The sequence below is a fragment of the Cervus elaphus genome, chromosome 1, assembly GCF_910594005.1.
Source record: "Cervus elaphus chromosome 1, mCerEla1.1, whole genome shotgun sequence".
Classification (NCBI taxonomy): domain Eukaryota; kingdom Metazoa; phylum Chordata; class Mammalia; order Artiodactyla; family Cervidae; genus Cervus; species Cervus elaphus.
The window spans coordinates 90,917,859-90,945,617 of NC_057815.1; the positions used below are offsets into that span (position 1 = coordinate 90,917,859).

General features: G+C 37.3%; 3 protein-coding genes across 3 annotated transcripts; all 3 read left to right on the top strand.

Moving 5' to 3' along the window:
- The first annotated feature begins 804 nt into the window (after window positions 1-804).
- On the top strand, window positions 805-1,722 carry LOC122708961 (olfactory receptor 4A47-like). Its single transcript, XM_043925890.1, has one exon. It carries the CDS (start codon window positions 805-807, stop codon window positions 1,720-1,722), a length of 918 nt encoding a protein of 305 aa, XP_043781825.1.
- Window positions 1,723-16,143: 14,421 nt separating this feature from the next.
- On the top strand, window positions 16,144-17,062 carry LOC122709001 (olfactory receptor 4A15-like). Its single transcript, XM_043926022.1, is given in 2 exon segments — window positions 16,144-16,395; window positions 16,397-17,062. Coding segments are annotated over 2 exon segments (918 nt in total).
- An 8,626-nt stretch (window positions 17,063-25,688) lies between these two features.
- Window positions 25,689-26,627, top strand: LOC122709049 (olfactory receptor 140-like). The gene has a single exon (XM_043926149.1). The coding sequence runs from the start codon at window positions 25,689-25,691 to the stop codon at window positions 26,613-26,615; it is 927 nt and encodes a 308-aa protein (XP_043782084.1). The 3' UTR covers window positions 26,616-26,627.
- Window positions 26,628-27,759: the final 1,132 nt, after the last annotated feature.

Here is a 27,759-nt window from a genome sequence, read left to right on the forward strand (position 1 = left end):
GCTAATCTGTTAAAATTAAATGATGAGGTAGCATCCATATATCTTGACTGATTGACTTCCAAGAACTCAAGCAAATACTGTACTAAGCAAGCTGTGACTTCAAGTCCTACTTTTCTATTCACAGACGAGCTTCAGCATCTGATCATATGTTTGTTGGTCACTCAGAGGCATTTTTCCTCTGTTTGTTGACATTTTAATTTATTTCATATTTTTATCTTTTGTTAGTTAATTGCTTACAGATCTTTACTTTTGATAATAACTCTGTGTATATCATCTAACATGTGTATGTTCAGACTATTTTGTCCATTGGTGTTTTGTTATACTTTCCTAAGTTCTTTAAATATTTGAAATTTTTAGATATATTTGTTTGAGATTAATTGATTGGTTGAGAAGTTTCTTCCAACCCTAGAAGGAGGAAAGTCACCTCTTTCATGAAATGGACATTAAATCTTGCTTTACTTCTTTTTAAAACTTTAATCAGCTTTTATTTTTGTCTGAGATATTACCTATATGTACAATTTAAAGATTCTAGATAGAAAATTAGTTGCAGGGCTTCACTCATTTAGTGTTCTTTTCTCACACTTTTTTATTTTTTATTTACTTGCCTACCTATTAGTTTGTGGTCAAGGAAGATGATTTATTCAGCCTTGTATTATATCTGAAAGTACCCAAACATAATGAACCACAAGGACTGTTTGTTGAATAAAAAACAAATTATTGTAAGATTTTAGGAAGTCACTTTTAATAATTGTATTTATAGATAATGCTGTCCTGAACTCTGGAATAAGACATACAGAAGAACCTATGGAACAAAGGAAAAATGTAACTGAGTTTGTCCTCTTGGGGCTCACTCAGAGTGTTGAGGGGCAGGAAATTTTATTTGTCATGTTCTTGCTCATTTACATTGTGACCATGGTGGGCAACCTGCTCATTGTCTTGACTGTGGTACTCAGCCCAACATTAGATGCGCCTATGTACTTCTTTCTTGGCTACTTATCATTTATGGATGCCTTTTATTCTACTTCAATCACCCCAAAGACAATTATAGACTTACTCTATGAGAAGAAAACCATTTCATTTCAAGCTTGCATGACCCAGCTTTTTACAGAGCATCTATTTAGTGGTGCTGAGGTTTTCCTCCTGGTTTTCATGGCCTATGACCACTACCTGGCCATCTGCAAACCCTTGCATTATTTGACAATCATGAATCACAGAGTGTGTGTTCTGATGCTGCTATTGGCTTGGGTTGGTGGGTTTTTACATGCTCTACTTCATATTATTTTCTTTTACAACCTTCTGTTCTGTGGCCCTAATGTCATTGACCACTTTGGGTGTGATACATATCCTTTGTTAAAACTTGCCTGCACTGACACCCACATTACTGCCCTCACAGTAGTTGCCAATGATGGGGCGATCTGTATTACCATTTTTACACTCATACTCATCCCCTATGGGGTCATTCTGCGCTCCTTGAAGAATCTTAGTCAGGAAGGGAAGCATAAAGCTTTATCCACCTGTGGCTCCCACATTACAGTGGTGGTCCTCTTCTTCGTGCCCTGTATTTTTACGTATTTGAGACCTCCTGTTACCTTACCCATTGATAAACACTTCGCTGTGTTTTACACCATTGTCACCCCTATGCTGAACCCTCTAATCTATACTCTGAGAAATGGAGAGATGCAAAATGCCATGAAAAAGCTATGGATCAGAAAAAAGCAATGAAGCAGCTGCAAAATATATTACTTATTTTCAACAAACAATTGCTCTTTCAATGAGCAAGGAAAGTCATGTGTGATTTTTTTTTTTAAAACTGTAATAAGTGTCTCCTCAGTTTAAATAACTTGGGTATGATGAAAAAGGTTTATCATTTGAACACTTCCAATGGTCAAAATAAGCTTATAAACATTTCATATTTTCCTAATGCAAACTATATATTTAGTTTGAAACACGTTTTTATGATTTCTGCAATTTTGGAGGAAAATGTATACAGTTTGGGGGTATAAAATATCTCTATTGAAGCAGTAGATTTATGTTCTATATGATGAGTTATACTGCAGCTAATACTGCAAATTTATGTAATTAGGGAAAGGTTTTCTCATGTTTTCTCTTCAAAAATGTAATCTTCTTCAGAATAGAGCTCATTACAGATTTCTGGAAAAATAATTTAAAAAATGTGATTAAAAACGGTTTATGCCTTCATACACAAAGACATTCCATATTAACATTTGAAGTCGATTTCTTATTTCTCTATGAGATTCTTTATGCACATTATTTTATTTCTATTGTTTAGCACGTTAATGTTGAAGAAGAACGTTTCAGTCATAATATTATTGAGGAGGTTGTGTGCCGGGAGCCGGCACACGAGATCCCACCCATGACAAGGTCATGAGGGAGAAAGCCTGACGGGCAAGGCGGATCAGGTTTTCAGGGATTCCGAAAAGCTGCCCCCGGCGCTCACCTTAAAGATGGTATCTGTCTTTCTGGTGCTTGCTTCAATAGACTACTCCCTAATTTCTGTGACACAGGCAGAAGGCCTTCCCCGATCTCTTTCCAAATAAGAATCAATTTAGAACTTTAACCAATAAGTTTCCCGGGCAGTGGTATTTTATGAGATTATCCAGGGTGAAAGGAGGGTTTTAATTTAAACTCCTTCGCTGGTATTTTAGTTTGTTTGGCAAATGCATTTATGCCCTTGGTGCTATTATGTATGACTGCTTATAATACCCTAATCATAAAATAACATAAAGAACCTGATCGTATAAAGGCCCTAATAGACACAGAGCCCTTCGGGGGTGAGGAAGCCCTATTAGAGAACATAAAAATATTATTCTAAAAGTGGTTATAGTTAAAGATTTAGAAAAATAAGAGTTTAAAATTGTTAATTTTAACCAGGAATGCTAAACAGGGGCTGCCTCACTGGAGCTGCAGAGTCTTTGTGTGGTAAACCTTTTAGATAAATTTAACTGATAACTTCTGCAAAAGGACTGACCTTTGTGTTCATTAAAGAATAGATTATGGGAAACAGCTTTGCATTCACCTAGGTCATAAAATGTCAATAGGCCCCAAGGCCAGAAGATAATGTACAAGACCCTCATAAACAAAGAAGTATGCAGAAAACACCCTGGTTTCGTGCAGGACAAGCTGATGTAATGTTAAACTATCTTCCCCTTAGAAATGTACTAATTTAGGGTATAAAAGCCACGGTAAAAAATAAAGCATTGCCAGACCCTGCAAACACCCCCGTCTGGTCATTCTCTCTCTCTCTCTCTCTCTCTCTCTCTCTCTCTCTTGCCAACGCGGTTCATCCTGAGGGTATCCCCTGGATCCTGCCGAGGCTGGACCCCGGCAGTTATGTTTGTAAAAATAATCTGAAAAACTAAAGTTTTATACAGAAAAATAAACAAACCTTACTCAGTATTCCAACTGGGTAATCACATTAGTGCCTCGTTTTTGCAGCTTTGTTTGGGGTTACGTTTTCATAGAGGTGGACCCGGTAAAACCCCTGCTGCATGTTCAGTGTCCTGGTCACCTTTTCTGCTTACATAACCTTCTGTAGAGACCCAGGCACACTGGTCTCTCTCATGTGTAAATTTAGCACAATCTATCATCCGTGCACTTTAAATATTCAGTTTGGAACTTGACACCTAAATATTTGGGGTTATATCATTGTTAAGAAAGATTCTGACAATATATACCATTATTATCTCTCTTATTAATATAATAGAGATTGCTAGGTAATAAAGATGCCAGAATATATTGTTTTATTTGACAGAAACAGCATTCATAAAATCCTCCTCTGAATTAGGCTTGAAACAAAATATTATCTGCCTCTAATATGGTCAGTGCATGTGGTCAAAGAAGATGATTATTTTGCCTCTCTTGTTTACTCTGGTTTCATGAGGGGCTAAGCCTCTGGGGTGATGAGTGCTTTTTACTAGTAAATCACACGGTGTGAGCAGAGAAGGCGACCGCACCCCACTCCAGTGCTCTTGCCTGGAGAATCCCGTGGATGGAGGAGCCTGGTGGGCTGCGGTCCATGGGGTCGCTAAGAGTAGGACCCGACTGAGCGCCTTCACTTTCACTTTTCCCTTTCATGCACTGGAGAAGGCAATGGCAACCCACTCCGGTGTTCTTGCCTGGAGAATCCCAGGGACGGCGGAGCCTGGTGGGCTGCCGTCTGTGGGGTCGCACAGGGTTGGACACGAATGAAGTGACTTAGCAGCGGCAGCAGCAGCACGCTGGGTGAGAAGCCTCATATCCTGATTTTTATGCCTATTACCTGAAGATTTCTCATATCTCAGTGAAAGTGCTAGTCACTCAGTTGTGTCCGACTCTGTGCGACCCCGTGGACTGTAGCCCACCAGGCTCCTCTGTCCATGGGATTCTCCAGGCAAGAATACTGGAGTGGGGTGCCATTTCCTTCTCCAGGGGAACTTCCTGACACCGGGATCAAACCCGTGTCTCCTGAATTACACACAGATTCTTTACCATCTGAGCCATCAGGGAAGCCCTTTATTATCTCAAGGTCTTCTCAAATAAAATACTAATCACCAAATAATAACAAGCCTTTGGGTTTATTAGAACTTATGTAATTTATTTCTCCACTTTGGGATGTTGCTATAGACTGAAAGTTTATTTCCCTCTCCAAAATCATAAGTCAAATCCTTTCTAATGTGATGGTATTGGGAGGGGGGCCCTCTGGGTAATGAGTAGGTCATAAAAGCTTCACCCTGATGAGTGGGATTGATACCCTTATAAAGAAACATCAGAGAGTTTACTTAACTCTTTGGCATATGAGGACACAGGAAAAAAAAAAAGAAAAAAGGCTGTATGTGACCTAGGGACAGGACCTCACCAGATTTGGAATCTGTCAGCACCTTAATCTTGGATTTCCTAGCCACCAAACCACTGAAAAATAATATTGCTTAATCTTCTAGTCTATGATGTTCCATAAAAGCAGGCCATGTATACCAAGACATATGTTTCATTAATTTTCAAACTTGTGTATTATTTCAAGTAATAAGATAAAAATATTTGCTAACTCTCTATGTTCCTTAGTTTATAAGCTTCCTGAAGTCAGGGACATTGTTCTGTCTTTATATTTTCTATTCCTCCAGTATATGGGACATAGAATCCACTCTATAGATTTTGTCAATTATCAGAATTATTGGTCTATTGGAGTGAGAATCTTTACTAAAAGGTTATGATTAACTCTTTTTACATCAAATATACTTACAAATAATACTATTCTTTGAAATCTCTTACAAACATTTATTCTATTGTTTATGTTAAATTTTAAGTGTTTTATATATAGCTCTTATTTTCATATTTTTCCTTTTTATTTCTTCTACCACATTACTTTTGAAAAGTTTCATTTCCTAGCAATTATTTTAAAGTTTTAACCTCTTTTTTTTAAAAAAAACAACTGATGGTATAATGCCATTTGAAGAAACATGGATGGACTGAGAAAGTATCATTCCAAAGTAAGTCAGAGAAAGAAAGACAAATAGCATACAATATCATTCATACATGGAATCTAAAATATAACACAAATAAATTTTTCCACAGAATAGACACAGACTAAAGACACAGAGAGCTGACTTGTGGTCGCCAAGGGGTTATCTGGGGAGAGGGATGGACTGAGTTTAGGATTAGCAGATGGAGATGATTATGTTTGCATTGTATAGGCAACAAGGTCCTACCGTATGGCACAGGGAACAATAGTCAATGTCCTGTGATAAAGCGATAAAACACCATATAAAATATATGAAAAAGAATATGTGTGTGTATATGTATAAGTATAATGGAGTCACTTTGCCATGTAGCAAAAAATAAAGCATTGTAAATCAATTACCCCTCAATAAAAGAAATGAAAAATTCAATTATTCATTAACAACCTAGAATTTACTTTTATTTGTGATAGGTAAATATTTAAGCCTATTTTTCCCAAACAGGTAAAATAATCTATCAACATAATCATTAATTTCAGTTTATTTGACAATTTTCTTTTTACTATGTGAGGTTATGACACCATTTAGAAGGCTGAATTCTGAGGAACTTGCTCCTCCTCATCACTCTCCTCCTTTGCTACCTTCTCCTCCAGCTCTAAACATCAGGCTCATTTTGAAAAGTTTGCAAACTTCCCATAAAAGTATATATAGCTTGCCGTGACACTATATATTTGCTTTGATGAAAATTACATGTTTTAATAATATATTTTCTCATCCAGAATAAGACACATATCGTATTCACTGATGTCTCAACAAAAATTTGTAAGTATCTCCATAGAGTGTATACAAATCTTGTCTTTTCATTTTCTTATAGAAAAGGATGACTCTCTTATTTGCATTTGATTTACTGACACATTTTCAATGAACAGCTCAGAGAAGACTCAGTGTCTTTTTCTGGTGTAAATTATAGCTCATTTTTAAAGGTCACAGGCACATCAGTCAGTTCAGGTCAGTCACTCAGTCATGTTCGACTCTTTGTAATCCCCATGAATTGCAGCATGCCAGGCTTCCCTGTCCATCAACAACTCCTGGAGTTTACTCAGACTCATGTCCCTTGAGTCAGTGATGCCATCCAACCATCTCATCCTCTGTCATCCCCTTCTCCTCCTGCCTTCAATCTTTCCCAGCATCAGGGTCTTTTCCGATGAGTCAGTTTTTCACATCAGGTGGCCAAAGTATCGGAGTTTCAGCTTCAGCATCAGTCCTTCCAACGAATATTCAGGTCTGAAGTCCTTGAGGACTGACTGGTTGGATCTCCTTGCAGTCCAGGGGACTCTCAAGAGTCTTCTCCAACACCACAGTTCAAAAGCATCAATTCTTTGGCACTCAGTTTTCTTTAGAGTCCAACCCTACATCCATACATGACCACTGGAAAAACTGTAGCTTAGACTAGACGGACCTTTGTTGGCAAAGTAATGTTTCTGCTTTTTAATATGCTGTCTAGGTTGGTCATAGCTTTTCTTCCAAGGGGCTAGAGTCTTTTAATTTCATGGCTGCAGTCACCATCTGCAGTGACTTCAAAGTTCCCCAAAATAAAGTCTGTCACTATTTCCATTGTTTCCCCATCTATTTCCCATGAAGTGATGGGACCAGATGCCATGATCTTAGTTTTCTGAATGTTGAGCTTTAAGCCAAGTTTTTCACTCTTCTCTTTCATCAAGAAGCTCTTTAGTTCTTTGCATTCTGCCATAAGGGTGGTGTCATCTGAGTATCTGAGGTTATTGATATTTCTCCCAGCAATCTTGATTCCAGCCTGTGCTTCATCCAGCCCGGCATTTCATATGATGTACTCTGAACATTAGTTAAATAAGCAGTATGATAATATACAGCCTTGATGTACTCCTTTTCAGATTTGGAACCAGCCTGTTGTTCCATGTCTGGTTCTAACTATTGCTTCTTGACCTGCAAACATATTTCTCAGGAGGCAGAATAAGGTGGTATGGTATTTCCATCTCTTGAAGTATTTTCCACAGTTTGTTGTGATCCACACAGTCAAATACTTTGGTGTAGTCCATAAAGCAGAAGTAGATGTCTCTCTGGAACTCACTAGCTTTTTCAATAATCCAACGGATGTTGGCTGTTTGATCTCTGGTTCCTCTCCCTTTTCTAAATCCAGCTTGAATATTGGGAAGCTTGTGGTTCACATACTGTTGAAGCCTGGCTTGGAGAATTTTGAGAATTACTTTGCTAGTGTGTGGGATGAGTGTAATTGTGCAGCAATTTGAACACTCTGTGGCATTGCCTTTTTTGGGATTATCCAAACATCCCTAGGCCTATGTCCAACAGTACACAAGTATGTATCCCACCACACTCTCAGGTCTGTATCCAATCTCATGTGAATCTCTATGACAACTTGTAACTACATATTCAATGTTATTTAGGTATCTATTCAATTGCTTGCATGTGTCTATATGTGAACACACACAATATATAGTTACTGACAAGATATAGTTACTAAGTGAACTAGTGAATATGCTAATAATTCTTATGCATTTTGTCTAGAATGGTGTTGATTTTAATCTGTGCTTTCCAGATATTGGGAGATCCCTCCTCTTTATATTGTTGGTTATTATTTGCAACAAATTTGGTAAAGTATGCCTCTGTGAGTAGACTTGAGATGTTTTCCTTTTCCCTCTGCCTGTTTGCTTCAAAAATTGGAGACTCTGGGCTACTGTTAAAAGCCCTAGTCCAATAATAGCACACTGAGTGGCCTGTCAGTGAAATTTTCAGCAGATCTTTGAATGAACATTTCTAGCACCACGGGTTGAAATAGTCATAAAATATCCCCAATACTATATCTGAATTTAAGATCCCGAAGGAGACTTGCCAACTGGAAACTGGCACTTGCTGTCAGCTTCTGCAAGGATTAAGTCAATGGTCACCACAGCCACTGACCCTCAAAACTCCCTGAAAGGAGTTCAGGGAAGAGATTTGGAATGAGGCACTCTGTGCTCTGAGAAAAGCTGGCAGAATAGGCCTTCAGATAGATAGTCTCCTTTCAGGAGACTTTATGAGCCACAAATCTTACATCTTCTCGTGTCTAGAAAAGCACTGAAATCATTAACGGTAACATCTGCTTTGGCCATTTGGGAGGAAATAAATTTGAAAGTCAAAATTGGATAACTGTAGTTCAGATATCCAAGGTAAAATTAGATGGCTATTATGGATTTCAGACACATTCCTGTGTTTCTAAGAACTTAAATTTTCTGAGCTGTAGGGGATGGCACTTGTCACTGGTAGCTACAACCTTATGATTTCAAGGTATCCTCTTGTGACTATTAAGATCTTCTACACCAAAATTGTTTTAGATCAGATATTAACAAAAAAGAGGAGACATATGTAGTGGCCAATAACTCCTGTTTTATATATATGTATGTATGTATATATACACATACCACATCAGAAGTTAAAACCTACTTAGATAAAGTTAAATAACTGGTTACCTGGCTGCAAGTCTCCCTTGAGTGTCAGGTCCAGATAGACTTATTCTCCTAAATCCCCAAGTGATTGAGTTCTTAATCACACCAAACTCAACTTGGAAGTCAGGAATATTTCAACCTGATATTCATTACATGAGTTGAGGCAGAACTGTGCCCCATTTCAGGGGGAAGTAGCCAGAGCATTTGTCCCCCCATTTCCTGAAAGACTTAGGGAAGGTTAACCTAACGGGAAATTAAAAGCCATTTCCCATAAAACCGAGTTCCTCTCCTAAGTTTGACTAATGTCTCTATCCAAAATGATTATTCCATTTTTGTCCAGCACTTTTTCTCCTCAAGATTGAAGAATATCAGAGAAAAGGGGGAATTGATACTGAGCAAAGCCATGTGGGGCTCCTGGGCATAAAAATCTTTATGTGTTCCTCATTTCTTTGATTACAGAAAACTGATTTCATTCAACATCCTTGACCTTCCCTGAATTCCAAATGGAAGATTCAAGTAGTTGTTAATTAGGTAAGGAAGAGGGTGTGAGACAAGGGAAAAGCAAACAGTCAAGGAAATGATAGTCAGTCTTGGGGAAGATCCTAATTCCCCATCAAGGGATACACACAACATCTTTGAGCTGTTCTGCAGATACTGAAACTCCCCACCAGGTGGGAGAAGTTTACAATGGTATACTGCCTACATGCACTTGACCCTAGACCAGTTGGAACCAGAAAGTTGGTGGTGTTGACTCCCACTTACCTCATCACCAACCAATCAGAATGATGTCCACTAGCTGATCACAGTTTTTTGAACCATTGCTATAAAACTTCTCACTATCCTCTCCAAGTAGACACACACAGTTTTGAAGGCTGCTCTGCCTGCCTTTGCCCAGCAAAGCAAATAAAGCTATTTTTTCCTACTTCCCACAAAACTCTCTCCAATAGCTTAACAGTGTTTTCAGTGTTACTTCAGATCTCAGGCTAAGTGAAGTCCAAAGCAGAATTAAATGTCTATCTCAAGATAAATCCATCTTAAGCAATAAATGATCTTTTGTAATTTACCTACAACCTATGTAGGAATCTTTGGCCTTTAACTAAGTTACTTTGAACTAAGTTATTTTGATTATGGTCCTACCTATAATTCTTTAAAAAATTTTTGACAGTATACTCATATATATCCCTAGGGGGGGAAAATGATAAAAAAAAATAGTGTAGTCTTTTCTACATAAAAGTAAATGATGGCTGACATTCCTATGTTTCCAAAGTTCATCTGAAAGCATAACATTATGCAAATAGCAACTAAATTTAAAAAAAAAATCTATATTTCTGACTGCATCTGGTCTTAGTTGTGTCACGTGGGCTGAGTTGCCCTGTGGCATGTGAGATCTCAGTTCCTCAATCAGGTGTTGAACCTGTGTCTACTGCTTTGGAAAGCGGAATGTTAACCACTGGGCCACCAAGGAAGTCCTGGCAATTCAATTTTGAAAGAGTAATGAGTCGTTCTAGTGACAACACAAATTATAATGTTACAATTAAAATCATGTTGTACTGGTTCAAAGATAGTTATAATGTAAATGAGTAATAGGACTTATAAATTCACCCAGGCTCATAGCATTTTTCTGTAGTATACTTTTGGTTGTAAGTGACAGAAAGGTTAACTGAAATGCTTTTGAAATTTAAGGATATTTGTTGATTGGCTAATATAACTGCAAACTTCAAAAAAACTAAGCTTCACAGTTAGTTGATATATTGGATCAATTATGGCATAAAGGAGTCCTTTTCTTGTTTTCTTGTCTGATTTATCTTCCATCTGATTTACCTGGCACCTAGACGGATTGCTATCTGTAACAACTCAGAGAAAAGGCTCTTCATATGACTTTGGCAGAAGTAATTGACCTTGATCATCAGATACATATGGCAAGGACTAAACCACAGTGGAGACAGGGCAGAATATTTTTGCATTTCAGGTGACCTGTTAACACGTGGCTACCTCTTGCAACTCATATTGTGACAGTAAGGACTCAAAATGCATTTTGGGTAGATTGAAGATGTGATTAGACATTGCAGGGGTAAAATTCTAGGCTATACCTTTAGCTAAGCCTCTAAAATCAGTTGAGGAGTTAGTGGAAGGTGAAGGGAGAACAGAGTCGATAGTGAGGGGAAAAGACAATAGACAGACACTGCAGCTCTGTGATCGGCAGCAGTGTCAAGTGGCATAGTTCATTACTCCTGCCGTTCTCCTCTAATCTGTCAGGAAACTATTTTTAGGTAAAGTCCCCACTTCTGAATTCATCATCAGCATTGAAATGAAAGAAGACAGAATGAATGTGACTGAATTCATTCTAATGGGACTTACCCAGGATTCTCAGATGCTGATAATTCTATTTTTGGTGTTACTTAGCATCTGCATGGCAAATAGATGGGGGAAAAAATGGAAACTGTGACAGACTTTATTTTCTTGGGTTCCAGATGGTGACCATCACTGCAGATGGTGACCACAGCCATGAAATTAAAAGACACTTGCTCCTTGGAAGAAAACTATGACAAATCTAGACAGCATATTAAAAAGCAGAGACATAAATTTGCTGACAAAGATCTGTAGAGTCAAAGCTATGGTTTGTCCAGTAGTCATGTACAAATGTAAGTTGGACCATGAAGAAAGCTAAGCACCAAAGATTAGATGTTTTCAATCTATGGTGTTGGAGAAGACTTTTGAGAGTCCCTTAGACAGCAAGGAGCTCACACCAGTCCATCCTAAAGGAAATCAACCCTGAATATTCATTGGAAGGACTGATGTTGAAGCTGAAAGTCCAATACTTTAGCCACCTGATGTGAAGAGCCGATTCATTGTAAAGGACCTTGATGCTGGGAAAGATTGAGGGCAGGAGGAGAAGGAAGCAACAAAAGATGAGATGGTTGGATGGCATCACCATCATCAATGGACATGGGTTTGAGCAAGCTCTGGGAGATGGTGAAGGATGAGGAATCCTGGCTGCTGCGGTCCATGGGGTCACAAAGAGTTGGACATACTGAGACACTGAACAACAATAACAATGAGAAAAATTTCCATGGTGTGGCAGAGAGGGATATCTCCAAAGATCCTGACCTTGCCTCCGAGTTGAGAATCTGAAAGTCACACTCAAGGACACTAACGCGGAAAACACATCTATAGTCCTGGAGAGGATGAGTGTGAGAGAGAGAGAGAGAGAAAATTATGCAAAGCTAAGAGGATCCATCTCAAGTATTCATCAAAGAACTGATCTGTGTGTGCATCTGAAGAAAATAACTGGGGCTGGGGAAAGATTTACCCAGATGAATTAGAGAGAAAAGTGCTTGGTTCTCAAACCAGGCCAGGAAGACAGCCTACTCTCATTAGCTGGAAACCTCATATTTACAGGGGTTGGGGGCAGTGCTTTTGGTTTAATATTTAGAAAAATTTTCATTAGCTGTGGAACATGACTAGTTCTAGACTGAGCATATCCCAGGACCAGTTCAAGACTTGTATCAGCAATATATTTTAAAAAAAAAAAATCCCCAAAGAAAACACCCAAAGGAATCAAAACAAGTATTTTGTTCAAAATTTTGTGTCTTTGCTAATGTGAGCTATTAATCTAAATATTTCCACTTGATGCCCTTGAGTCATGCTGGTATAAGGGTTATGCTGGGTACATAAAATGCATTAGGAAGTACATTGTTTCATTACTTCTATGAAAGTGGTGTGTAACAAGTTATTTCTTGATTAATTTTCATGTAAAATTAATTGATTAAAGCTATATGGGAATGAACTATCTTGCAGGAGAATGTTAGGACTCTAAACATTCAATTTATTTGCACTTAGATTATCCCAGTTTTAAACTATTTCTCAATGTGTGTTTAGACCATTGTGTTTTTTCAAAGCAATGGTCTGTTTCTTTTCTTGGCAAGTTAACTGCCATACATTCTTTTATCATATCATTTTGTTGTCTTTTTAAAATTTGTGGAATCTGCAATGATGGCCCTCTTTTCAATCTTGATTCTGATAATTTGGTTTTTCTCTTATTTTTTGTTAGTCCATTTGGCTAGAAATTATAATTTATTCAATGTTCAAAAGGATCGATTCCTGGTATTTTTTACTTTATATAAATTACTCTTTTAATGATGTATGTCTTCTCAACACTTCCCACACTACAATGTTCTTTATGTTTATTTTAAATTTTCTTTTTTAACATTTTGAGACAGAAGCTTAGTTCATTCTTTAAAGTATGTATTGTTTTCTAATATTTGCATTTAAATATAGAAAAGTCTCTATAATCACACAGTTAGCTGCATCCAGTTAATTTATACACATTGCAATGTATTACACAGTCTTTTATGTATATATATATATATCTTTTTATAAATATTTCTCATATAGTTTTTATATACATGTATATCATAATGTTTCTGTTGAAAATATATTTTTGAAAATAGTCATGAGTGATTTTAGGCTAAATAATTGGAAAATATTGCATTTTTGCTATAAATTTCTGTTTAAAGTACTTATGTACTTTATGATTTAAGTTCTTAGAAATTAAATATATTGCAAATTGTGTCATGGCCTTAGGTATTTCTTACTTTGGTGGATGCCTGATGAGCACTCTGAGATGAATGGAACAGTCCCACAAATACTTTTTTCTTTTCCTAGTATGGTACTAAAACTGATAAAACAGTTTCTATCAATTGTGTATATGAAATTATGTGCATTTAACTGCATTTGAAATAAGGTTTAAATGACTTGTTCTGAAATTAACATTCATGATTGGAAACTGGTTCAGATATCATCTTCAAAGATAAAACTTAAACTTAAAAAGATTTGCTTGTTTTGAAGAACATAATTTCACAAGAAAGTTTTCACATATTTCATTTCTGTCCAGATTTGATTTTCTCTTTTGGTGATATGACCTAAATTTGCTTTTCATGATTTTTTCCCAAAGGGCAGAATTTTATAAGTCTTGTTCCACACGGTGATTGTTCTTGTACCATCTCTGGAGATCTGCCCTCAGAATTATGACTAAGGTCCCAGTGAATTTAATTAGACAGAATCATACTCGGAGACGCAGGGATCGAATGACTCAGTTGTATGAGCTGCGCTTAAATGTAGACAAAGTGCTTACGGCTCTTTGCCAGGACCTGCGGAGCATTTGTCTACAACAGTAGTCACAAGCCCGACTTCTTCTGGAACTGAAATGGTGGACTCAGAACATAATAAAGTGTGTATATGAAATTATTCGTCCTTCAGGAACTCTAAAGTTCAACAACACTGTGTGAAGATGGGACAGTAAGTGATTAAGAATCAAAATGCTGCAACAGCTATTTCACTGTTTCACTTTGACTGCTACAAGTGCAAACAAAATATTTTATTATAAACAATTTACACACAGTTTGAAGTTTTTCCTCTGTCTGATTACAACACTGATTTAATATCTGTTTATTATCAGGACAAATCCAGCCAACAGTGAACATTCTGAGTTTCTGTTCACAATCAAAATTCAGAGTTCCTTAGGAAACAGACGTTCATATTCATTTTGAAAATCTCAGTAATTTGAAAAGTAATTTTTTAAAAATAACTAAGATGATTTTGATTTTCTGCAATCATGTAAAGCATTGGCCACAGGAAGCAGCTCAAGGTGCTGTGAGGCTGCATGAATCTCACTCTCTGCATTACCAGAGACAGCATCAGTGCATGAAGGACAAGCAAGAAGGAACCAGGGCCCAGAACATGGATTGAAGAGCTTTCTTCATAGACAGGTAGCATGTTTTAGAAACAAATATTTTAGAAGCATATTTAGAAACAAAATTCTGAACGAGGCTTTCAGTTTTGTAAGAGTATGTTGGTGAGGTGAGCTTTCTTTTCTTTTTTCATTTATTTTTATTAGTTGGAGGCTAATAGCTTTCTTAGTTGCTCAGTCATATCCAGCTCTTTGGGACCCTTCGGATTGTAGCCCACCAGGCTCCTCTGCCCATGGGATTTTCTAGGCAAGAATACTGGAGTGGGTTGCCATTTCCTCCTCCGAGGGATCTTCCTGACCTGGAGACTGAACCCGCATCTCCTGTGTATCCTGCATAGAAGGCTGATTCTTTGCCCACTGAGCCTTCAGGGAAGCCCAGGATGGGGTTAGAAGTCAGTCTTTTAGAGTTTTCCTTTGTGATTTTCATAAGAAGTCATGTTAGAATTCCTTTATGATTATTAAATATGTTGATTCAATAGACTGATTCTATTCTGTAAAACTTCTTTTGAATAATTTCATTACTAATGATTTGGAATACAGTTACCTACTTGAAGATAAAATATCCCTAGAAATTAATTTCAAAGGTGATCTGGGGATAGTTCCATGGGTAGAGATATATAACTCTGATAATAGTTTTAATTTATATGTTCTCTAACATTGTGTGTTAATTAAAAGATGAGGTAACATCTATAGACCTTGACTGAGTGACCCTCAAGAATTCGAACAAATGCTGTAATTAGTAAACAGTGACTTAAAGTCCTATTTTTTTGTTCACAGGTGGGTTTAGGCATCCTGTCATGTTTGTTGTCCATTTAGAAGCAGTCTTATGTTAATTTTTTTGTTGATATGTTATTCCACATTGCATACTTTTATGTTTATCTTTTCTTCATTAGATGATAACTCTCTGTATCATCCGATATGTAAGTCTTTCTTCAAACATTTCATCTATTGCTGTTTTGGTATCATTTCCTAAATCCTTAAAAAACATGAAATTGTCAAATAAACCTGTCTGAGATTTCAAGGATTGGTTAAGAATATTCTTTCAAACCTAGAATGAAGAAGTATACCTCCTTTATGAAATGGATAGTAAATATAAAGTAAATCTTGCTTTACATTTTTATTAAGCTTTTAATCAATTTTTTTATTTTAATAGATATTAGCTATATGTACAACAATTAGCTTCCAGATGGAAAGCTAATAGTGACACCTCATTTATTTAATGATGTATCCTTTTCCCACAAATGTCTCTAATTAATTGCCTCTCAATTGGTGTGCAAGATTGAGATTAATGAGATGTTTTAATAAGCCTTGATCTTATTAATAATATCTGAAAGTATAAGAACCATACTGCTCATTTGTTGAATGAATGAACAAATTATCATGACACGTCAGGAAGTCAGTCATAAGAATTATATTGATAGGAAATGTTGTCCTGAACTCTGAAATAAAAGATGCAGAAAGACCTATGGAACAAAGGAACAATGTAACTGAGTTTGTCCTCTTGGGGCTCACTCAGAGCCCCCAGGGTCAGAAGATATTATTTGTCATCTTCTTGCTCACCTACATCGTGACCATGGTGGGCAATCTCCTCATTGTCCTGACTGTGGTGTCCAGCCCAATGCTTGACATCCCTATGTACTTCTTTCTTGGCAACTTATCATTTATGGATGCTGTTTATTCTACTACAGTCACCCCAAATATGATTACAGACTTATTCTGCACGAAAAAAAATCATTTCATTCCAAGCATGCATGATCCAACTTTTTACAGAGCATTTATTTGGTGGTGCTGAGATTTTACTCCTGGTGGTCATGGCCTATGACCGCTACGTGGCCATCTGCAAACCTTTGCATTATATGACAGTAATGAATCAACGGGTGTGTGTTCTGTTACTGCTGTTAGCCTGGACTGGTGGGTTTTTACATGCTATCGTTCATATTCTCTTTGTTTACAATCTCCCCTTCTGTGGCCCCAATGTCATTGACCACTTCGTCTGTGACATGTACCCCTTGTTAAAACTGGCCTGCACTGACGTCCGTGTTATTGGCTTCACGGTGCTGGCTAATGATGGGGCCATCTGCGTGGTCCTCTTCACACTCTTGCTCCTCTCCTATGGGGTCATCCTGCGCTCCCTGAAGGATCTTAGTCAGGAAGGGAGGCGCAAAGCCTTGTCCACCTGTGGCTCCCACATCACTGTGGTGGTCCTCTTCTTCGTGCCCTGTATTTTTCTGTATGTGAGACCTCCTTCCACTTTACCCATTGACAAATACTTGGCAGTGTTTTACACCATCGTCACCCCTATGTTGAACCCTCTGATCTATACGCTGAGAAATGGAGAGATGCAAAATGCCATGAAAAAGCTCTGGAACAGAAGACGGAAATGAGGCCGTAGGGAAATATGTCACTTATTTTCAATGAAAAATTGCTCTTCTCAGGAAAACAACGTGTGATTTTTTAACTGTAGTGCCTTCTCAGGCTAAATAACTTGGGTATGATGAAAAACATCTCTTATTGAATAATTTGAATGATCAAAATATACTTTAATATTTTCAAAATTTCCTAGTTCAAAATGCATATTTGTTTGAAATGCATTTTTATGATTTCCATGATTTCTTGGGGGAAGTACATATAGTTTTGGGGTAAAAAATGTTTCTTTGAGGCTATAGATTTATGTCCTATATGATGAGTTAAGCTATATAGTTAACACTGTTAATTTATTAGATTAGGGGAAAATTTTACCATATTTCTCTCTAAAATAATACAATATTTTTCAGAATTAATAGGGTTTATTACATTACAGATTTCAGAAAAAATAATTAAAAATATAAATTCCTCCACACACAAACATACTTATTAATATTTGAAGTATAGATACAATTTTCTATCTGCAAGATTATTTATACATCATTTTGTTTCTGTTGCTTAACATCTTAAGATTGAAGAAGAATGTTTCAAAGATTTAAATTTAATAATAAGGCCATGTTTATAAAAATAATCTAAAGGAATGAAATTTTATGTAGAATAAAGCCGAATCTTAATTCTCCAACTGTTATAATTATGTGTTTTAAAATAAATGTGTTATTTTAATATTTTTTGCTTTTACATTTCTATTACCATATTACTTTTGAAAAATTCCATTTCCTTCAAGTGATTTCATACACTTTAACCACTTTTTTGAAAATAACTTATAAAAACACTTTATGAAAGTGAAAGTCATGTCTGACTCTTTGTGACCCCGTGGAATGTAGCCCACGGAATTCTCCAGGCCAGAATACTGGAGTGGGTAGCTTTTCCCTTCTCCAGCAGATCTTCCCAACTCAGGAATCGAACCCAGATCTTTCCTGCATTGCAGACAGATTCTTTACCAGCTGAGCCACCAGGAAAGTCCAAAAACACTTTATATTTTAATCCATCTAGAATTTATTTTCATTTGTCATGGGCAAAGACGTAAGTCTATTTTCCCTAAAGAGGTAAAATAGTCTGTCAACATAATGATTCCTTTCACATAGCTTGAAAAGTTTCTACTTAGTAGGTGATGTTTTGCACCATCTGAGATGTTCAGTTCTGGGGCACCTTCTCCTCTTCTCCATCTCCTCTCTCACATTTCCCTTATCCTCTGAACTTTAGGGTCATTTTGTAAAGTTTGAAAATTTCCATAAAAACATGTTTAGCATGTCATTGCTGAATATGCTTATGCTTTCCCTTCTCCAGGGGATCTTCCTGACCCTGGGATTGAACCCAGGTCTCCTGGCTTGCAGGTGGATTCTTTACCACCTGAGTCACAAAGGAAGCCCAAGAATACTGGAGTGGGAAGCTTAACCCTTCTCCAGGGGATCTTCCTGACCCAGAAATCGAAGCGGGGTGGGATGTTTTGAGAGAACAGCATCGAAACATGTATATTATCAAGGGTGAAACAGATCACCAGCCCAGGTTGGATGCATGAGACAAGTGCTCGGGGCTGGTGCACTGGGAAGACCCAGAAGGATGGGGTGGGGAGGGTGGTGGGAGGGGGGATTGGGATGGAGAACACATGTAAATCCATGGCTGATTCATGTCAATATATGGCAAAAACCACTACAATATTGTAAAGTAATTAGCCTCCTACTAATAAAAATAAATGGAAAAAATAATAAAAAAAAATAAATGGGAAGGGAACTGAGTAGATATTTCTCCAATGAAAATATAAGAATGGTCACAGGAACATGAGAAGGTGCTCAACATCACTAATCATCAGAGACATGCAACTCATAACACAAAAGGAGATCGCTTTTCATCTGTTAGGATGGCCATATGAGATCTATATGAGACAAAAATGTTTGGTGAGGATGTAGAGAAAAATGGAACTATACTATTAATGGGAATATAATTTTTTCAGTCACTACAGTGAACATTAGGGAGGTTTTTCAGGCAATTAAAAACAAAACCATTGTATTATGCAATCGTGCTTTTGAGTATATATTCAAGAATATGAAATCAGGAATCTGAAAGGTCATCTCTACTCCCATGTTCATTGCAGCATTATTCACAATAGCCAAGATCTGGAGACAACTAAGTGAGCATTGAAAGATGAACGGATAAAAGAAATATGAGACATAAATATATGTATATATTTATATATAGACTTCCCCGGTGGCTCAGATGGTAAAGTGTCTGCCTACAATGTGGGACACCCAGGTTCGGTCTCTGAGTTGGGAAGCTTTTCCTGGAGAAGGGAATGGAAACTCACTCCAATATTCTTGCCATCCCTCAAAAAAAAAAAAAAAAAAAAAAGAATGGATAAAAGAAATATGATATATATATGTGTGTGTATGTGTATATATATATACATATATATATATATACACATGTATATATAAAAAAGACTTTCATTTAGCAATATAAAAGAAGGGAATTCTGAAATTTGTGAAAACGTAAAGTAACTTTAATGGCACTATGCCAAGTGAAATAAGCAGAAATAGAAAGACAAATACTCTATGATCTCACTTATATGTGAAACTAAAAAAAGAAAACAAAAACAAACTCAGATGCAGAGAGAAGAATGTTGATTGCCAAGGGCTGGAGGATGAGAGCTAAAAAATGACATTCAGTTCAGTTCAGTTCGGTTCAGTCGCTCAGTCGTGTCCGACTCTTTGCGACCCCATGAACTGCAGCACGCCAGGCCTCCCTGTCCATCACCAACTCCCGGAGTTTACCCAAACTCATGTCCATCGAGTTGGTGATACCATCCAACCACCTCATCCTCTGTCCTCCCCTTCTCCTCCTGCCCTCAATCTTTCCCAGCATCTGGGTCTTTTCCAATGAGTCAGCTCTTTGGCTTCGCGTCAGGTGCCCAAAGTACTGGAGTTTCAGCTTCAGCATCAGTCCTTCCAGTGAACACCCAGGACTGATCTCCTTTAGGATGGACTGGTTGGATCTCCTTGCAGTCTGAGGGACTCTCAAGAGTCCTCTCCAACACCACAGTTCAAAAGCATCAATTCTTCGGTGCTCAGCAAATATTGTCATATTTGCATATTGTCATATTTGCTTCTACTTCAATTTGAAGAAACATTGAAAGATTTATGAAACCACAGCCCAGAACTTTTCAACTTCTGGTAAACAACCTAGATGCCCTTCTGGGATCAAAGGATTTCGGTTTGGGCTAACAGCATGGGGTCACAAAGAGTCAGACACGACTTAGTGACCACCGAACAACAGTACAACGTGAGCTCTGTCGTGAGTGCTTCAGCGTTTTGAGAACATGTTTCTCTATCTACTGAAATGCATGACGTTGCCCATAAGATTATTCTGGCAGGTATTGGGTTTTGTAAAATTAGTCCCTGAAACTATCAAACATCAAAACATACCTCAACTATTTTCTGATGAACTATGATTTGATCCATACATAACATTTTTTGTTTTCATTCTAGTTTACCCTTCAAGTTTGAGAATCTGTGTTGCTGTCTCTCCAGGGTTTTAAACCACTGTTTTTGGATTTGTATTCTGGAGACAAACTTTTCTGGCATAGCTCCAAAAACTCTTCTTTTGAAAAATTATTTTCATGGGCAATCGTCACTGATTTAGACCTTATTCCACGTGACTCAGATGGTAAAGAGTCTGCTTGCAGTGTGGGAGACCTGAGTTTGCTCCCTGGGTCAGGAAAATCCCCTGGAAAAGGGAATGGTAACCCACTTCAGTATTTTTGCCTGGAGAATTCCATAAATAGAGCAGCCTGGGGACTACAGTTCATGGGACTGTAAAGGATCAGACATGCCTGAGTGTCTAGCACTTTCACTTTCCTCTCTCTTTCCCTTTTATGCTTCTCTAGGGCTTTTGGAGCTGGGCTAAACAGACATAGGGGTTCTAAGGCAATCTCTTTGCCCAGTATGTTAGCTATTTAAGTGGAAACTGGGTGACCCCTTAATGGACCATAGTGAGTAGATTTCAGTCTCTTATGAGGTTGAGAATGATGACTTTTTCAGTACATGCTAATTCTCTAATCTCACGCTTTAATTTCAGAGCTAAAAGAAGAGTTCAAGATACTTTCATAATATTTCAGCAAAATCCATATTTATCATGGTTCTTTAAATAGGTTCAAATCCTCATTCAAACTGTTTTTGGCATCTGCCTTCACAAATATTATTGCAGAACCATAATAATAAAATATCCAGCCAAACTATTAATAGATTTAGTCACATGGTCTCAGTTCTCATAATCACTTTTCCTTCATGATGCATGCTGCTCACAGTGATTATATTCTCCAGAACCCATCCACAGTTATGTCCAATTTATGTTTCTTTTTAAGGAAAGCATATTTGAATGTTTTGAGTAAGTGTAGCTAACTATATAGGAATATCAATACATTGAATTCAGTTGAATTGAACTCAATGTACTTACAAAATAATTTCAAACTTCGGTATTTATTTCTTTTCATAGATAATTGCAAAGAGTCTTAAAGTTGGTGGTAGCATAAACATGTCATGCCTGTTTAGTTGTAAAACATAATTTAAAGACAAAAGTCCTGACCCAGGATTTAATGATGTGATTCTTCACCTTCCCTTGGTAAATGGTGTCCCTATTCACTTTTTCATGCTTCCTTGTTATAAACTGCGTATGTCATTGCTCATTTTTAATATTCCATAAAGATATTATAGGACTAAATTTAAATGTAAAATGCATTTTACCATTTTTTAATATAACTGAAGAATGGAATTACTGTCATCATAAACATGTTAATCTAATTACAGAATTGGCACAATAAACATTTTGAGGAAGTATTATAAACTTTTTCTATTATGAAGTGCTAATATTACAAAGAGGTTCATAATTATCACTTAACATACATATGGAAACAATATTTATAAATTGTGATTAACATGACAGTAGATCAATTAAAAATAAAATATCAAAATAAAAATTAAAAATAAAACACACATCTAAGTGTTTAATTTATATGGTATCAAATATTCAGACTCCACATTTAAGCTCATTTATTATCAAATATCCAGTTTATGGCTTCCCAGGTGACCCCGTAGTAAAGAATTTGCCTGACAATGAAGGAGATGCAAGCGATACAGTTTTGGTCCCTGGCAGGCTATAGTCCATGGGGATCACAAAGACTCGGACACCACTGAACACACACACACACACACACACACACACACACACAATCCAAGTCTATAAGTGATCAACTTTTTCTCTTTTGAAATGATGTTTTGTTTTCATATTGACTTATGGATGAAGTTTAAAATTAGAGAGGAACACTGTAAAAGTTCCTCTCTGATGTTGTCACCTTATTTGAAATAATTGGTTTTCTGGCAAGACCTGTTAATGATAGGGAAATACCCATGAGTTCCAATTAGTCACAGCGAAGAAATTTCATAGATTTTGCCAACAAATAGGATATATGGTAGTGCTTTTAGGACTTCTACAAAGTTACGACTTATAAATCAAGAGACACTTACTGCAGCTGAGTTAGTTGACATTTTTATCTTATGGGTTTTACTTCTTTCCTGAGCAACTAACAGCTGCCTGGGGCCTAGCCATGGAGGTATGTCAGACACTTTCATAGGTGAGATTATTATTTTAGAAATCATATAATCATACATTCTCAGGTTTAAATACATATTACAAATCATACAATCAACCCTCATCCAAACTTACCTTAGATTTAAACCCCTTCTTCAGCATATAAAATAACAAGGTAGACTCAGCTATAGTACTACCAATTTAGAACTAAGGATATTTTGGGGTCATTTATTTCTTATTGATATACACTTAAATGTGCTTCCCTGGTGTTCAGATGGTAAAGAATCTGCCTGCCAATGGAGGAGACGTGAGTGCGATGCCTGAGTAGGGAACATCCCCTGCAGAAGGGAATGGCTACCCATTCCAGTATTCTTGCCTGGAGAATTCCATGGGAAGAAGAACCTGGAAGGCTACAGTTCATGGGGTTGCAAAGAGTTGGACATGATGGAGTGACTAACACTTTCTCCTTTCATATATTTAAATTAGTTGAATTAATAATATAATTAGCTGCAATTACATATGTTAGAATAAATTTGCAAGTCAAATATGCATCCAAAATTTCCTTCACTTAATATTACAACTTTAGAATTTTTATGACATTGCACAATTTTTAAAAGCATCACTCTTAAAAAGTATATATTATTCAAAAAGATGTACTATATGTTGTTCAAAGAGATGTAGAATTAAAAGGAATTTTAATTATCTTATTCCCCAGTGTTGAACATTCCATGCTGTTTCTAAATTTTCCACAGTTCTTATTAATAGTATTGGACAAATTTGTACATAGTGATTTTTCTCTTTTAAAAATATTTTACATTAGGGTTTATTCCTAAAATAAGTATCGCAGAGCCAAAGAAAAAATGAAAAAAAAAGTAATTTACATTTTTTTATAGTTGTTTCTAAAATACTTTCATAAACTGTGTTTAATTCTTACTTTATTTACACTATCCTCTTCATTATCTGCTGGGGGATCCCGCTAAAGAAAGAGGAAATGCTGTGACAACGGGGCACTTTGTTTCCACATATGCATAAATGTTTCATCTTAGATAATTAAAAATACAGTTTTTTATTCATTTATCTTTGAAAAGATATGCTTTATGAAATATATTTAATTGCATCTATTTCTCTTCTCCTTGGCAAATTTAAAACTGCAAATTTCTTGTTCTGTTAGTCATGCACTGTCTTGTAACCAGGAATGATGGATGCTGTTGGAAGATGGTAGAAGACGGCGTGAGAATGCATGGAGCAGAGACATAAAGGACTGGGAAGGTCATTCCTGCTGTGGATGGGTGAGCCGCTGCTCTTTGGTAATGGTAGGTCAGGAACTAAGGGCATTTAATAGCAACACCATTTATGACTTTTTATGAATAAGCATACATTAATATACATAGTAAATGTCCAGTAAACTTTTGTTGACTGAGTGAACTTGTAGGAATAAATAGCAAGTAATGGATTTTATGTGTTTGTGGTAGTCGGTGCATATACACTTATATGCATGGTGCATTACCTGTCTCTCTAGCAAATTATTCCTGTTCTTCATATTAAATTTTTATTTACAGAACTTGAAAGTAAGTATTTCCTTTACTTGAAAGATCTTTGTGTGTTGAACACCTATATGAATTGAGTTTTTCTTTTTTTTTTTTTTAACTACTGAAGTTGTGGGTTTTTTTAACCCAAACTACTGAAGTTGTGGGTTTCTCTGGTGGCTCAATTGGTAAAGAATCTGCTTGCAATGCAGGAGACCTGGGTTCAATCCCTGGTTTGGGAAGATCCCCTGGAGAAGGAGATGATGACTCACTTTAGTATTCTTTCCTGGAGACTATCATGGACAGAGGAGCCTGAGGTCTGGCAGGTTACAGTCCGTGGGGTTGCAAAGAGTCGGACACAACTGAGCAACTAACACACACACACACACACACACACACACACACACACTGAAGCAATGAATATGCAGAATATGTATATTAAGTTATATGTGGAGCAGAATTTTGAAAAATAAAATAATCAATTAACATATACACAAATTATCTTTAAAGTAAAATGATCCATAACATGCACTTTTCTAGAGACATTTAAATATTTTCATGCTTATTCTGGAGAGTGTTCAGAAACTCTTTTTTTTTTTATTAATTAGTTTATTTATTTTAGTTCAGGTTCGATGCATGATACAGAATCTCTTAAACTGGAGTGCAGCTTCCCTTCCAGTTTCTCATACAGTAGAGAGACTATAGATCGACAGGTCTGGAGGACAAGGGCATCAGAACTTCTGTTGAGTTTATGCTTCAGTGAAGCAAGCATATCTTTACTTTTTTGGAGAATGACAATGTAATACCAAACGTTTACTCATCACCTGATCAGTTTCAGGCACTGCGGACATTATTCCACGCACTCTAGTGGGACAGTGAGGAAACACAGCTGAGTAGTTGATGTGTTCTGATAGGTACCAGAGAGGATGTTTCACCAAGGACTTCGATCTATTTCCCTAAACTTCCTGATTTCTTGATCATGTTTTTTCTTTCCAAAGTTAGGAGTCGAGATGTCAAACTGAAATTCCATCACGGAAAAGGGAATAACTCTTATGTGTGTACAGCAGTTCTCAGCCTATAAAATGCATCTGAGAATTACGATTTGTAATCTCACGGACACAGTGAAGGGCCTGAAGAACTGAGATGATGCAGCAAAGTCCAATGGGGTCAGAACAGGAAGGAGAATTCAGATCTCGAGTAGACAGTCCAGAGTTTTTTCAGTAAATCACACATCAAATTTGCCCTACAGATGGTTTACAGGTGACTGGTGCTAGGTATCTGAAGAGATGGAAAGCTTTATGGAGGAAATAAGAAAAAAATGAAACAAGTACTGGGACAAAGTGTCAAGGGCATACTCCACAGTTACAGTGATTGTACTATTTTGTTGTAAAAGTCAGAACACAATTCTTTGTTGATTAACGAGTATGATTCTTTGTTCCTTTGTAGGTAAGTCAGGCCCCAGGAAGCCGTTCCTTGCTGAATGGATGTCCTCAGGCCTCCCAACAATGTGACTGAATTTGTTCTCCTGGGACTCACACAGAATCCACACTTGCAGAAAATACTCTTCATTGTCTTTCTGTTCATTTTTTTATTCACTGTTCTGTCCAATCTGCTCATTGTCATCACCGTCTCCCTCAGCCCTACACTTTCTGCTCCCATGTACTTCTTTCTCACTTACTTGGCTTTATTAGATGCCTCCTTCACCTCAGTCACCACGCCTAAATTGATCATTGACCTGCTGTCCCAGAGGAGAACCATCTCCTGGCGAGGATGCCTGACTCAGATCTTTTTGGAGCACTTCCTGGCAGCATCAGAGATCATTGTCCTCACCGTCATGGCCTATGACCGCTACGTGGCCATCTGCAAGCCTCTGCACTACACGACCGTCATGCGCCAGGGGCTCTGCCGGCTCCTGGTGGTGGTGGCCTGGATCGGGGGGATCCTGCACGCCTCAGTGCAGATTCTTTTCACCATGGACTTGACCTTCTGTGGTCCCAACGTCATTGACCACTTCAGGTGTGATTTCTCCTCACTGTTGGAACTTGCCTGCAGCGACACCTACAGGCTGGGAGTGGTGGTGGCAGCCAACAGTGGGGGCATGTGCTTGCTCATTTTTTCCCTGCTGCTCATCTCCTACATAGCCGTCCTGAGCTCCCTGAAATCCCATGGCTCTGAAGGACGGCGCAGAGCCCTCTCTACATGTGGCGCCCACTTTACAGTAGTGGTGCTCTTTTTTGTGCCTTGTGTGTTCACCTACATGCGTCCTGTGGCCACTTACCCTGTGGACAAGTGGGTGGCTATGTTCTTTGCAATCCTCACACCCATGTTAAACCCTATTATTTACACAGTGAGAAACACAGAGGTGAAAAATGCCATGAGGAGTCTGATGAAGAAGAGAGTAACTTAGGCTGTTCATGATACCAAGAAAGTGATGATTTATAAATATATATAGGAAGGATTATACATGCTGCAAATTGTGAAAGTAAATTAGCAAATTTTGCAGATTATTGACAAAAACGGCCTAGAAAATAGGCATTTTGACAACTTTTTAAAATACTTTGCAAGACTTGTATATTCATACTCAAGTTTCAGAATAGCCAATGGGAAGAATATCAACATTAAGCCCCTAGTTTATTTATTGTAGAGTATATTCTTCCAGTGTCTTATTATTAATTTTTAAAGATTATTCAGATAAGTTACTTGGATGAAATTGATTTTTTCATATGACCTTCATGTCAGAAACCTTATTTTTGCATAACCTGTGGTCCAGCCAGTAAGGAACAGATATACTTAGATACATGTGTGGCAGGGAGAGTTGGGGAAGTTTAAGAATCAGGGTTGAATTTTCTATTAATTTTCCAAAATCAGCAAGAGGAAACACCTAGAAAAAGAGATAATGATAACTCACAAACTATTTCTTTTTTTGGCACAAAAATTAAGCCAGAAACTTTGAAATTATTCTTTATTTGCTCTTATTTTATAAAGTATCTTCATGACTCATAGCTTTTCTTGAACATGAAGGAAAGGTTTCTTTTTATGTCTCAAGACTTGAGGAGCCATTTGAAACTAGAAGGGTAAGCATCTTTTATTAAATTTCAATAGAAAATCATATGGGTAGATCCCAAAGCTCTAGATCTATACATCTGATACATATATTTACATTACTTGAAGCTTTTATTAATATTATCTGTCAAGCATCTTTGTTTCAGCTGATTTCGTCATGTACTAAGCTGGTGGTTCCATTATCATTAACCCCATTTGGTTGCTGTTGTTTAGTTATTAAATCATGTCCAGCTCTTTTGCAACCCCATGGACTGCAGCCCACCAGGCTTCTCTGTCCGTGGAATTTCCCAGGCAAGAATACTGGAGTGGGTAGCCATTCCCTTCTCCAAGGGATCTTCCTGACCCAGAAATTGAACCTGCATCCCCTGCATTGACAAGCCAATTCTTTACCACGGAGCCACCTGGAAGCCCTATTCTGCCCATTTTACAGAAGCAAATTGAAGCCAAGAGAGGTTTACTAATTTACTTGTCTCGCCTCACATGCCCTT